The sequence below is a fragment of the Labrus mixtus genome, chromosome 20 (assembly GCF_963584025.1).
Source record: "Labrus mixtus chromosome 20, fLabMix1.1, whole genome shotgun sequence".
NCBI classification, from domain to species: domain Eukaryota; kingdom Metazoa; phylum Chordata; class Actinopteri; order Labriformes; family Labridae; genus Labrus; species Labrus mixtus.
This window is the reverse complement of record NC_083631.1, coordinates 10,329,667-10,343,659: the sequence shown is the minus strand read 5'-3', so window position 1 is coordinate 10,343,659 and position 13,993 is coordinate 10,329,667. Positions and strand designations below refer to the sequence as shown.

Sequence of the window (13,993 nt, the reverse complement as noted above, 5' to 3'; positions counted from 1 at the left end):
TCTGATTCAAACTGAATTCTGTACCGTGCGGTCCTGAGGTGATATCTGAGTCCGGCTCGGTCCGGTCACTCCCAATCCTTGTACCAGTGTCAGACTGAACCGAGACGCTGTGCAGGGTTGGGGGGGGCTGTGCTGAGCTCTGCTGCTCTCATGAACTCTGATTGGTCCATGACTTTGTCTGACAGACGTTTGATTCCTTGTCTCTGTGTTTGAGCTTGTAGATCAGACCTCCAGGTGTGAACACATTAACTTCTGGTTGTCTGTTTCCTGTTCTCACTTCATGTGTTCATGTTTCAGTGTCTGTGCTTATGTTCAATGTTTTTGTCACATTTCCTGTCAGGTACAGTAAAGTTGAATTAAAGTTGAAATGATTCTGACTGGAGACTCCTCGTTGTCCGTCTCTGATTGTCTTACTGTATGATGAGAGAATAATGTCTGAGTGTTTGAGGTACAGAGTACAGCAATATTACATCACATGACTAAAGTTCATATCTAAATGGACTGAGGCTGCTGAGTAAAGAGTCCATCAGTATTAACTCATCCATTCATACACATTCACACACTGATGGTAGAGGCTGCTGAGTAAAGAGTCCATCAGTATTAACTCATCCATTCATACACATTCACACACTGATGGTAGAGGCTGCTGTGTAAAGAGTCCATCAGTATTAACTCATCCATTCATACACATTCACACACTGATGAAGTTGAAGTTGAAGATACAGAAACAATCTCTCACCTTTTTTTATTCTTATTTATCCAAAAGATTCTGGATCGAGTAACTGTTTTTATTCTCTAAACCTCAAAGTCGTGGTTTGTTACCATGATAATAAATAATAATAATAAACTTTATTATACTATATTCAAAGTTTTTCATTCACAAACAGAAATTCTCAAAGTCACTGTCGAAATTTTCAATTTTTCATTTAGAATTCAAGTCCATCATTAAATCACTTGTTTTAACCAACAACAGAAAATGAATGAAATGTCTGAATGATTACATCAGCTGTTCCCTGAGACCTGGAGGTAAAGAATGAATGACCTATTGTATGTGATTTAATCTGCCTTTATTTTGATGTGTTAGCTTCTATTAGGGATTTAAAAAAAGCTGGTTTATGTTGAGCTTTGTGTTGATCCTGTTTGTTTTATTGTGTTCACGTTCTGCTTTACAACCCTGTCTTACTATAAGTATCAACAACAACAACAACCTGTAAACTCGTGAACAGGAAGTGGTAACCGTATAGGAACGCTGTTGCTAGGCAACAGTACCATGGGCGCCCAAACGTCCTTTCTCCTCGCTCCTTTTGGGTTTTATTGATCTGTGTCCATCTGTCCATCTTCACGTTTTTTACATCTTTTCCAAATCCACTACAAACTTTCTGAAACGTCATCACGGTAAGCACGTCGCCATCTGTAGGCTCCAGGCTCCGCCCCCGGCTCCCTGCGCACACACACACACACACACACACACACACACTCAAAGAGAGAGAGACAGGACGGAGACACACAGACACGGACAGCTGCGTGAATCTGTCCGAACAGAAAGCAAAGGTGAGTTCTGATCAAAGTTTGTAAGAGAGAGAGAGAGAGAGAGACAGAGAGAGAGAGAGTCAGAGAGTGAGAGAGAGACAGAGAGTGACAGAGAGACAGAGAGAGAGAGAGAGTTCTTCATGTTTACATGATGTGAAAGTATTCTCTCTGTGGGGGGTTTAAAGTCTCTCTCTCTTTAATCATTTATTAGAGTTAGTCACAGTTTGTAAAAAACAAACACAACTTGTTTCCGGTCGTCTTTTTTTTCATTCTGTTTATGATCAGATTATTTCCCGGTAACTTTCAGAGGAATGCTTCCCGTCCTGTCCGGTCGGTGAAGCTACTCCTCTTTCTTCTTCGCTCACCTTTTCCTGTAGCTGAAACACTCAGTGTTGCGTTTACTGACATCTACTGGACTCAGTAAACTTCACATTTGATGTCGTGAGAGTTGGATTGTCATAAGACCAGAAAAAAACTTTGAATAGATTCTAAATCGATACGTGACAACAGAAGTCCTCCACGCCACATGTTGGGTCATTTAGTGTTTTTAATTGTTCACAAAGTTTAAACTTTACAAAAACATTACAGGAACGTGAAAGAGTGGTTTGTCTGGATTCCTTCGTCTCGGTCAAACCTGTCTGATGAAGTTATCTAACACATGTCTGATCTACGATACCTTCATTACTCTTCACAGGAAACAAACATAATTTATCTGTTTCATAAAACATTTCTAAGAATGAAAACAGAAAGTTTCTCTTTGTGTCAGATGTCGTCTACAGAGCGCCTCTCCTCCGTCTCCTCCGTCTCCTCCATCTCTCTGATGGAGATTAAAGCTGACACTCAGCTGGTCCTCAAAGCCTTCCTCCATCGGACCCTCGCCCTCCCACTGGTGGAGCGGCCAGGCAGAGTGGGAGGAGCCTACGTAGACCACAACAAGTACGGGTAACACACCTCTACAATCTGAGATATCAACCTCTGACTGATGAGAATGAGTATTCATCATCATTTCATCTTTTATTTGATTAAATACAGGCAAGCAACATCCACATAACAGTATACAATTTCACCAACAACAACAACAAACAAACAAACAGAATCAATCTGACAGTTGGACAGAAAACAACAGAATAGACTAAAATGAAATTATTAGGATCCCTTCAGTATTCATAAATTCAACAAAACATTTTGAATCCCAGAACAGTTTACATACAAATCTGCATGACATCATTTCATCTTCATTATCTCTCAGTGATTCTATCTATCAGACATGACCATATATGGAAAAGAGGGAGGGGCTGGAGACGAACAAGGGTTTCCCTCCTCCCCTTTCCCTCCTGTTACCTGTCCCTGTCCTGTAGTTCACCATACTGTTACCTGTCCTGTAGTTCACCACACTGTTACCTGTCCTGTAGTTCACCACACTGTTACCTGTCCTGTAGTTCACCACACTGTTACCTGTCCTGTAGTTCAGCACACTGTTACCTGTCCTGTAGTTCACCACACAGTTACCTGTCCTGTAGTTCACCACACAGTTACCTGTCATGTAGTTCACCATACTGTTACCTGTCATGTAGTTCACCATACTGTTACCTGTCCTGTAGTTTACCACACTGTTACCTGTCCTGTAGTTCATCACACTGTTACCTGTCCTGTAGTTCACCACACTGTTACCTGTCCTGTAGTTCACCACACTGTTACCTGTCCCTGTCCTGTAGTTCACCACACTGTTACCTGTCCTGTAGTTCACCACACTGTTACCTGTCCTGTAGTTCACCACACAGTTACCTGTCCTGTAGTTCAGCACACTGTTACCTGTCCTGTAGTTCACCACACTGTTACCTGTCCTGTAGTTCACCATACTGTATCTGTACCTGTACCTGTCCTGTAGTTCTCCTTACTTTAACCTCCTTCATGTCAGGTTCAAAGCTCAGCCTCACTCGAAGGACAGCTGTGACTCACAGGCCGAGAACGTCAGCTCAGACGAGAAGAAATCTGGATTTAAAGATTTGATCAAGCAGGTTCCTCGTAGAAATACATCCCGTAGATCTGCTAAAGACTCTAAAGGATCTCTGGACAGAGAGAACAGGACCAAACCAGGACATAGCAGGGACCAATTAAAGGTGGGGAGGATTGTTATTAAAGACATGTTGAAGTGTTTGTTCAACAGCGACCCTGATGTTCTGTCCCTCCCCTCCGATGCACGACGAGGAGATTAAAGGAGGTGACACCTGTGTGTGATAAACCTCTCTCTGTCCTCAGGTGTCCCCCTCCTCTTCATCAGATGGAGACGATGGGGAGAAGAAGCCGAAGAAGAAGCTGAACCCGAAGAGGATCAGAGAGAGGCTGTCCAAGATCTTCAAGAGAAACAAAGACAGAGACAAAGATGAAGACAGAGACGGAGACAGAGACATAAACAAAGACGGAGGCAAAGTCCGTCCTCAGAGGCCCAGCAGTCTGTCCATCAGAGAACCAGAACCTGCACCTTCCCTCATCTCCCCCAGTAAGAAAACACATCTTTTATTAAACACACAGCAGGTCAAACTTAATCCTGATGTCTGCTTTTATCTGCACATCCTCTCACCTGTTCACACCTGTTCTCACCTGTTCTAACCTGTCCTCACCTGTTCTAACCTGTGCTCACCTGTTCTCACCTGTCCTCTCCTGTCCTCACCTGTTCTAACCTGTCCTCTCCTGTCCTCTCCTGTCCTCACATGTTCTAACCTGTCCTCTCCTGTCCTCACCTGTTCTAACCTGTCCTCACCTGTTCTAACCTGTCCTCTCCTGTCCTCACCTGTTCTAACCTGTCCTCACATGTTCTAACCTGTCCTCACCTGTTCTAACCTGTGCTCACCTGTCCTCTCCTGTCCTCACCTGTTCTAACCTGTCCTCTCCTGTCCTCACATGTTCTAACCTGTCCTCTCCTGTCCTCACCTGTCCTCTCCTGTCCTCACCTGTTCTAACCTGTCCTCTCCTGTCCTCACCTGTTCTAACCTGTCCTCACCTGTTCTAACCTGTCCTCTCCTGTCCTCACATGTTCTAACCTGTGCTCACCTGTCCTCACCTGTTCTAACCTGTCCTCTCCTGTCCTCACCTGTTCTAACCTGTCCTCACCTGTTCTAACCTGTCCTCTCCTGTCCTCACCTGTTCTAACCTGTCCTCTCCTGTCCTCATATGTTCTAACCTGTCCTCACCTGTTCTAACCTGTGCTCACCTGTCCTCTCCTGTCCTCACCTGTTCTAACCTGTCCTCTCCTGTCCTCACATGTTCTAACCTGTCCTCTCCTGTTCTAACCTGTCCTCTCCTGTCCTCACCTGTTCTAACCTGTCCTCTCCTGTCCTCAAATGTTCTCACCTGTTCTCTCCTGATGAACTTTAATTCTCCGTCCTGTCACAGATCATCCTCCTGAGTTTTACGAAGAAGTGGCAGAAAAACTGGAACAGATCGCCCAGAAGTCCACCAGTATAAAAAAACAAAGTCCAGCCCCCCAGACTTCACCTGGTATACACACACACACACACACACACACACACACACAGAAGATAAAAAATGTAAAGATCTTAAACTGTACTGTCAAAAGAGAGAGAGCACTTTCTAAATTGCACAAAACTGTCTGTCTGTCTGTCTCTCTGTCTGTCTCTCTGTCTGTCTTTCTGTCTGTCTGTAAGTGAGTGAGAAAGAGACCGTGGTCCAGAGGCTGGTCCAGGTTCTGTCTTTGGAGGGAGACTCTATCAACACTAAGGTGGGCGGAGCTTAAACACATCAGGTGCATTACCTGTTATTTGTCTTTACCTGTCTTAACCCTGCTGCTCCTTCAGATCGAGTCCGACCCCTTCCTGCGCTCCACCCTGACTCGTCTCTCTTATCCGTCCTTCGCCAAACTCCTCGACACCGTCAGCAGCACTCAGGTGTCTGAGGCCCCGCCCCTGCCCCCCACTGCAAGTCCCTCTGCAAGCCCCACGCTTAAACGGATGGCGGTGACCATGGAGGTTTCAAGGAGGATCGTCACGGCAACGGGAGCTCAGCGCATGCAGGGCTACGCTGAGTGCTACATGGAGACGTTTGCCCCTTGGGTGAAGAGTCAGGGAGGCTGGGTGAGAGACTTTCAACTTTTATTAAAGACTGGCCCCTCCCCCTGGGAGGAAGCGCCACCAGCAGAACTCTCTGCAGGATGTAGTGTGTACGTTTACTGCTTGTAGCTACACTGCAAGCTAACACACGCTAGCACAAGCTAACCGCCGGTGTTTGTCACCTTCCTGTCCAACAGGAAGTAGACTAAGTCCACATCCACGGGTAAAAGACAACACAAGGTTCTCCCTCATTTTAGAACGAGCTTTATCCGCTTGGTGTTTCTCCTCACTCTGATTATATTTTCTCTTCTTTGCTGCTACGTCCACGTCCGTCATATTCACCGCTTTGTATCCACTCCTAAACTCACCTGCTGCGCTGCCATTGGCTGGAGGAAACACACCAGCTCCGCCCACAAACGTCCCGAGTCAACCAGAACAAATCAGAACAGTAAAATCCAGTCAGAGGACAGAGTCTCTGCAGACACAGTCACCACCACACATGTACGGAGGGCCTACATTACACAAACGTTTTCGTAACACAGAAACATTCAGTGTGCACGAGTTCAAATAAGAAGATCTTTTCAAGTTTGGGACTTTTTGGTCATTTGTCTGAAATGTGCTTTATAAATAAAGTTTGATTGATTGTTACTAATGATCATGGAAATATCAGACTGTAACAAAGTATTCATTCATTTTGATAACTTTACAACTTGAATGAGAAGAGTAAAAACATTTAGTCTAAACCTCACTCAGCTGTGAGCAGATGTTCAAACTGATTTGATAATAGGAGCAGTATGTAACTCTGCCCCCTAGTGTTTAAAATGGGTACTGCAGTCTAAATTCTAAACATCATAGAGAGCTGTCCCCCCTCCTCTCTAGAGTCGATACTCACATAGGTCACCATGTGGTGGACACTGAAGCTTCAGTGTTTATCCAGCTCTGCATGGGTCTGTAAACCTTTCTGTGTTCTAACCTCTCTCCATTTTTCAAAAGCATCTCCAATATTGATTCTAGTTTGAGCACGTTTCTGCTCGTGGAGCTTATTAGAAACATGCAGAGGCTTTTTAGGTCGGGTACAATCACTTCTATCTGAACCACTTCTCTTGCCCGCTTCCATCGCTACAACACCTGTTGGTTTGACCTGATAACTGCTCTCATATCTGACAAACCGAGGGGCGTCCAAAACAGCCGTGTGGGGGTAGCCTTAAAACCGTCTACCTTCTCTGGTCCAAACAAATCCAGAGCATTCAGGACCAGAATCTAAAGTTAGAAGGAGGACATACTGGCTGCTGCATTGTTGTCAGAGAAGCCAGCACTTCAACATGTTTCCTTAATGTCTGATCATATAGTAAGATCACTTTATCATTTCACTGATTGGACCTTTAAGGTTTAATATAAGACTTGTTTTCTGTTCTGTTCACTCACCCAGCTTTTGTTCCATCTTCAGGAGAACATCGTTGAACATCTGGAGGATCCTGCAGAGTTTGACTGAACATCAGTCTGATCTCTGGATCATTTCTCAAAGAGAGAGATCTTCTCTCTGAGCGTCTCAAACATGGAGTCTCCTAAACATTGCGCTCACTGGACGCTTCGCTCAGAGTTCATCATGCTCAGAGGGTTTAAAAGTGCTGCAGTTACTGGGATCAGCCACCAGGAGGAGCTGCTGAGGAGAAAGAACATGATCTCTGCACTGATTTGTTTTTTACATATGATGTTTCTTTAAAGGTTCAGACGAACGTCTCCATCAGCTGACACAAACTGTTTGAATTGTTTTTGTTTGTTTACATCGTTTATGAAGGAAGACGATTGAATTTATTTATAGAGAAGTGTTTTAATGTGGTATGAAGATGTAAAGAAGAAATGTTTCATATTTATAGTGAAGCAGCAGAAACGTAAACGTATTTTATTTACAGCACATGGAAACAGGAGTTGATATGTGTACATGCTGAATGTATTTACATCATGTTATTTATTAGAGAGATGTGATGAAGACACAGAATAATAAAAACACCTCAAACATCTGTTAACAACAGCCTCTGTGACCCCCCCTACTGGCCCCACTCAGGATCACACACACACAGGGTCAGAGAGTGGTCGGTTGATTGATTGATTGATTGGTTGATTGATTTATTGATTGATTGATTGATTGACAGGCTGGTTGTGTGTGTACCTGTTCAGGGTCAGGTGAGGTTTCCATCAGTCTGTGTTTGAGCCTCAGCAGTGAAACTCTCAGGTTACCTTTAAACATTAAACTTATTTTACAGTTGAACTCTTAAACTACAGTCTGCTATAAGATCATCATAGAGTTGAATTAGTGATTAGAGATAATTCATAATTTCTATTTTACAGAGTTCATCATCCAGCTCTGATTCTTCAGCCTGATCATCTGTTCAATGTGAACTCTGATTCAGGTGTGGACAGGAGATGATCAGCATCATCATCATCATCATCATCATCACAGGAGATCAGCTGTCTGCACTCAGTCCAGATGTTTCTCTGCACATAGAATCTGACAGTACATCAACATGGAGAAGACCAGAGCCAGGATCTACAGAGAGGAGAGATAGAGGGGGGGGGAACATGTTAGACAAATGGAACTCTCCATGAAGAAGAACTTGTCACCATGTTGGATCTAGAGTTGATGAAGTTCATCTTTGAAAATGTTTTGAAATTGTGTTTTTGTTTGATGCATTGCTCGTCATTGATTGGCCATAACAAACACCATGCTCCAGAATCGTTATGTTCATAAGTGTACCCTGGTACCAGACCACCCGAGGCCAAAGATCAGTGAACCTTGGTACCAGACCACCCGAGGCCAACATAAAGAGACATGCAGAGTCAGCGAGGACTTTAATGTTCCTCCAGATAAACAGGAAAAAAAGACCAGGTACATTAAAGACCAGGTACATTAAAGAACAGGTACATTAATGAACAGGGACAGGTACATTAAAGACAAGGTACATTAAAGACCAGGTATTTAATGACCAGGTACATTAAAGACCAGGTACATTAAAGAACAGGTACATTAAAGACAAGGTACATTAAAGAACAGGTACATTAAAGACCAGGTACATTAATGAACAGGTACATTAAAGACCCGGTACATTAAAGACCAGGTACATTAAAGACCAGATACATTAAAGACCAGGTACATCAAAGACCAGGTACATCAAAGAACAGGTACATTAAAGACCAGGTACATCAAAGACCAGGTACATTAAAGACCAGGGACAGGTACATTAAAGACCAGGTACATTAAAGACATTAAAGACCAGGTACATCAAAGACCAGGTACATTAAAGACCAGGTACATTAAAGACCAGGTACATCAAAGACCAGGTACATCAAAGAACAGGTACATTAAAGACCAGGTACATTAATTGAGTTTATTACCTGAACAACGCCGATACAGACTCCAAACACCAGAACTGACGGGATGTTATCCAACAACCACTGCCTCGCCTTCTGGTAACACGGCTGCAGACAGACAGGTAGAGAAACAGACAGACAGTTAGACCCTGGCTGCGGACTCAGATATCATTTGTGATGTGAGATCATTAACACACCTCACTCCATCCGTCTACACACTGATCCGTCCCCACCGAGCAGCAGGACCACGGCAGCGTCCCATTCAGGACGTCAAACCAGTCTGTCTTATTGGTCACTCCACAGCATTTAAACTGGGACAGAGAGAGAGAGAGAACACACACCATCAGACTTTACAAAACAGCTGACTGTATGAACATCATGAGGATGACCTCTGACCTCACCATCTTCTGGACGTTGTCCCAGGACTTCTTCAGTCCTGGTTCTGTGTCATAAATCTTCATCCCTTCCTTCAGCTCGTTTTGGGCTTTAGAGTCCAGCTGACACCGAGACACACACACACACACACACATACACACACACACACACACACACACACACACACACACACACACACACACACACACACACACACACACACACACACACAGAGAGAAGCTCATCTGACAGGTGTTTTTAACAGTGATCATTACATCTCCTTCATGTCATCTGTACACCTGACCCTTTCTTTATGTCTTTGGTCTGACACTCTACAGCCTGATCTAAGAACGGGACCACGCCTACCATACCTCCAATCAGCTGACAGGTTCCTGCGGACTCACCTGGTCGTGGAACACGTGTATGACGAGCAGCAGAATGACCTCGGTGAGGACGAGCAGCAGCAGGATGACAAAGAACTGAAGAGGAGAAGAGAACAGTCACATCACAAATATCCTCAGCTTCAATAAATCATGTTCAGGCCTCCTCTCACCATCACCAGCAGGCAGCGCTGTTCCTTCAGAGCTCCCAGACAGCCCAGGAAACCCGTTACCATGGTGATGCCCCCGGCGAGCAGCAGCAGGTTGGCAGCCGAGAGAGACGGGAAGGAGAGTGGAAGAGAGGAAAACTCTGCCTGAGTGAAGGAGAGCCACACACCGATACCAAACAGACCACATCCTCCCAGCTGATCAGGAAACACACACAGAGACACACACAGAGACACACACACACACACACACACACACACACACACACACACACACACAGAGAGACACACACAGAGACACACACACACAGGAATCATGAGGTGTTTTGTCAGACTGAGACTTTCTGATCTGAGAGTTGGATCATTGTGAAACATGCAGACCAAACTAACACTGATACCCCCATCGCAGTGTCCCTGGCCCCACCCCCTGCCTCTGGCCCTGCCCCCTGCACTTTCATCATTAAGAATCATTTTAAAAATCTAAACAAATAAGAGACAGTTTTTATTTTCAGTTAGAGTCAACAGATCTGTTTGAATACTGACCCAGAAGATGAGGTTGAAGACAAACATGAGATATTTGACGCAGCACAGACACCGCCGAGACACCGACATCCTGTGGATTAAGATAACTGTAATTCATCAGGAGCTATGTGAAATATATACAAACATGTGCGTGTCCTCTCCTCATGCTTACTGCTGACTTCACACAGGAAGTCAACTTGCTGAGTGGAAGGAAGTCCCTCCCTCCTCAGAGGACCTAATTATACTGCTGAAGAATTTCCCAGGATTCATAGCAGGAGCACTTCGTGTGACTTATGCTGAGATAACTGCCGCCTCCAGGAGTACCTTTGTATTGTCAGCTAACACCAGACGATAACAACACACTGAAAACACCTCCATAGAGACCATCGGTCTGATTGATTTAACAAACAGACGACTGAGCTGCTAATAAACTCAACATTTACAGATTAAACATCCCTTTAGATGCACGTATAGCGGCCATGTTGGATCTGAACTCGGGCTACTTTTTTCACTCCGAGTTTCTGAGTTGTAATTACGACTTCAGGGGGCATTCCAGTTGACACTTCCAACTGGGAACTCAGAATTTCCCATTTACGAGATCAACTGGAACGCACCAAAACACGAGACAGTTTGAAATGTTTCAGTAAATCTGATGTCACAATGTTCTGATGTCACAATGTTCTGATGTCACACATCTTTGTAGTTAAAGCTGTAGTTTATGATCTCTACAGTATTATTAATCTTTGTAGTTAAAGCTGTAGTTTATGATCTCTACAGTATTATAGATCGTTGTAGTGAAAGCTGTAGTTTATGATCTCTACAGTATTATAAATCTTTGTAGATAGAGCTGTAGTTTATTATCTCTACAGTATTATAAATCTTTGTAGTTAAAGCTGTAGTTTATGATCTCTACAGTATTATAAATCTTTGTAGATAGAGCTGTAGTTTATGATCTCTACAGTATTATAAATCTTTGTAGATAGAGCTGTAGTTTATGATCTCTACAGTATTATAAATCTTTGTAGATAGAGCTGTAGTTTATGATCTCTACAGTATTATAAATCTTTGTAGTTAAAGCTGTAGTTTATGATCTCTACAGTATTATAAATCTTTGTAGATAGAGCTGTAGTTTATGATCTCTACAGTGTTATAGATCTTTGTAGATAGAGCTGTAGTTTATGATCTCTACAGTGTTATAAATCTTTGTAGATAGAGCTGTAGTTTATGATCTCTACAGTGTTATAAATCTTTGTAGTTAAAGCTGTAGTCTATGATCTCTACAGTGTTATAGATCTTTGTAGATAGAGCTGTAGTCTATGATCTCTACAGTGTTATAGATCTTTGTAGTTAAAGCTGTAGTTTATTATCTCTACAGTATTATTAATCTTTGTAGTTAAAGCTGTAGTTTATGATCTCTACAGTATTATAAATCTTTGTAGATAGAGCTGTAGTTTATGATCTCTACAGTGTTATAAATCTTTGTAGATAGAGCTGTAGTTTATGATCTCTACAGTGTTATAAATCTTTGTAGTTAAAGCTGTAGTTTATGATCTCTACAGTGTTATTAATCTTTGTAGTTAAAGCTGTAGTTTATGATCTCTACAGTGTTATTGATCTTTGTAGTTAAAGCTGTAATTTATGATCCCGACAGTATTATAGATCTTTGTAGATAGAGCTGTAGTTTATGATCTCTACAGTATTATAGATCTTTGTAGTTAAAGCTGTAGTTTATAATCTCTACAGTATTATAAATCTTTGTAGATAGAGCTGTAGTTTATGATCTCTACAGTATTATTAATCTTTGTAGTTAAAGCTGTAGTTTATGATCTCTACAGTATTATAAATCTTTGTAGTTAAAGCTGTAGTTTATGATCTCTACAGTATTATAAATCTTTGTAGATAGAGCTGTAGTTTATGATCTCTACAGTGTTATAGATCTTTGTAGATAGAGCTGTAGTTTATGATCTCTACAGTGTTATAAATCTTTGTAGATAGAGCTGTAGTTTATGATCTCTACAGTGTTATAAATCTTTGTAGTTAAAGCTGTAGTTTATGATCTCTACAGTGTTATAGATCTTTGTAGATAGAGCTGTAGTCTATGATCTCTACAGTGTTATAGATCTTTGTAGTTAAAGCTGTAGTTTATTATCTCTACAGTATTATTAATCTTTGTAGTTAAAGCTGTAGTTTATGATCTCTACAGTATTATAAATCTTTGTAGATAGAGCTGTAGTTTATGATCTCTACAGTGTTATAAATCTTTGTAGATAGAGCTGTAGTTTATGATCTCTACAGTGTTATAAATCTTTGTAGTTAAAGCTGTAGTTTATGATCTCTACAGTGTTATAGATCTTTGTAGATAGAGCTGTAGTTTATGATCTCTACAGTGTTATAAATCTTTGTAGTTAAAGCTGTAGTTTATGATCTCTACAGTATTATAAATCTTTGTAGATAGAGCTGTAGTTTATGATCTCTACAGTATTATAAATCTTTGTAGTTAAAGCTGTAGTTTATGATCTCTACAGTATTATAAATCTTTGTAGTTAAAGCTGTAGTTTATGATCTCTACAGTATTATACATCTTTGTAGCTAGAGCTGTAGTTTATGATCTCTACAGTATTATAAATCTTTGTAGTTAAAGCTGTAGTTTATGATCTCTACAGTATTATAAATCTTTGTAGATAGAGCTGTAGTTTATGATCTCTACAGTATTATAGATCTTTGTAGATAGAGCTGTAGTTTATGATCTCTACAGTTTTATAAATCTTTGTAGTTAAAGCTGTAGTTTATGATCTCTACTGTATTATTAATCTTTGTAGTTTAAAGTTTACCTTACGTCCTGGCGTCTCGCCTCAGTCTGTGTTTCTGGCCTCCTTCTCTCGTTTAAATCTTCACTCAGATTTTTCAGACCTTAGACCTCCTTCAGAAAGTTTCCTGCATTCGCTCAGATCTTCCCTCCCGTTTTCTTTTTCTTCTGTTTTTTTCTTCTGTTTTCTTCTTCTGTTTTCTTCTTCTCCTGTTTTCTTCTTCTGTTTTCTTCTTCTCTGAGTCCAAACTTTAAACTTTATGTTTCATGTAATTTTCCAAGCGAAGATTTTGAGCCTGCACTCTGTGATCAATCCCACCCTCTCTCTCTCTCTCTCTCTCTCTCTCTCTCCTCAATGGTTTCCAGATGTCTCCTCTTTTGTTCCACTGCTCTGTTTCCTCTGTGTGACGTACTCTCTCTCACACACACACACACACACACACACACACACACACACACACACACTTCCCGTCCTGTCTTTGTGTTTGTGCTGACCTCGTCCCACTCAGGACTTTTTAAACTTTAGTTTCTGCTCCATACTCGATGATGTGATGAGGATATCAGACTCTGTTTTCTGAGGTTCCTTCAGCCAATCAGAGTCTGACTTCACCCCATAAACAGAGTCAGGTTAATGCAGGAGAACATGTAAAATAAAGTAGATCACTTCCTGTTTCCTGCACAGGAGAGGCGGGAGAGATGCTGGCTGTTCTCTACTAGTTTGTTCTGATTGGTCCAGACATGTGAGATCTGAACCCGGATATCGTCCTGATTCTGTAA

General features: G+C 42.0%; 2 protein-coding genes across 2 annotated transcripts; one reads left to right on the top strand and one right to left on the bottom strand.

Moving 5' to 3' along the window:
• The first annotated feature begins 870 nt into the window (after window positions 1-870).
• Window positions 871-7,618, top strand: bcl2l12 (BCL2 like 12). The gene is made up of 8 exons (XM_061027299.1): window positions 871-1,551; window positions 2,297-2,472; window positions 3,449-3,650; window positions 3,790-4,030; window positions 4,924-5,028; window positions 5,196-5,269; window positions 5,346-5,621; window positions 7,045-7,618. Exons 2-8 carry the CDS (start codon window positions 2,297-2,299, stop codon window positions 7,087-7,089), a joined length of 1,119 nt encoding a protein of 372 aa, XP_060883282.1. The 5' UTR covers window positions 871-1,551; the 3' UTR covers window positions 7,090-7,618.
• Window positions 7,485-13,527, bottom strand: tspan4b (tetraspanin 4b). The gene is made up of 8 exons (XM_061027304.1): window positions 13,242-13,527; window positions 10,432-10,501; window positions 9,895-10,086; window positions 9,746-9,820; window positions 9,368-9,463; window positions 9,164-9,277; window positions 8,991-9,074; window positions 7,485-8,145 (listed from the first exon to the last, which is right to left on the bottom strand). The coding sequence occupies exons 2-8, from the start codon at window positions 10,498-10,500 to the stop codon at window positions 8,077-8,079; spliced, it is 699 nt and encodes a 232-aa protein (XP_060883287.1). The 5' UTR covers window position 10,501; window positions 13,242-13,527; the 3' UTR covers window positions 7,485-8,076.
• Between the last annotated feature and the right edge of the window lie 466 nt (window positions 13,528-13,993).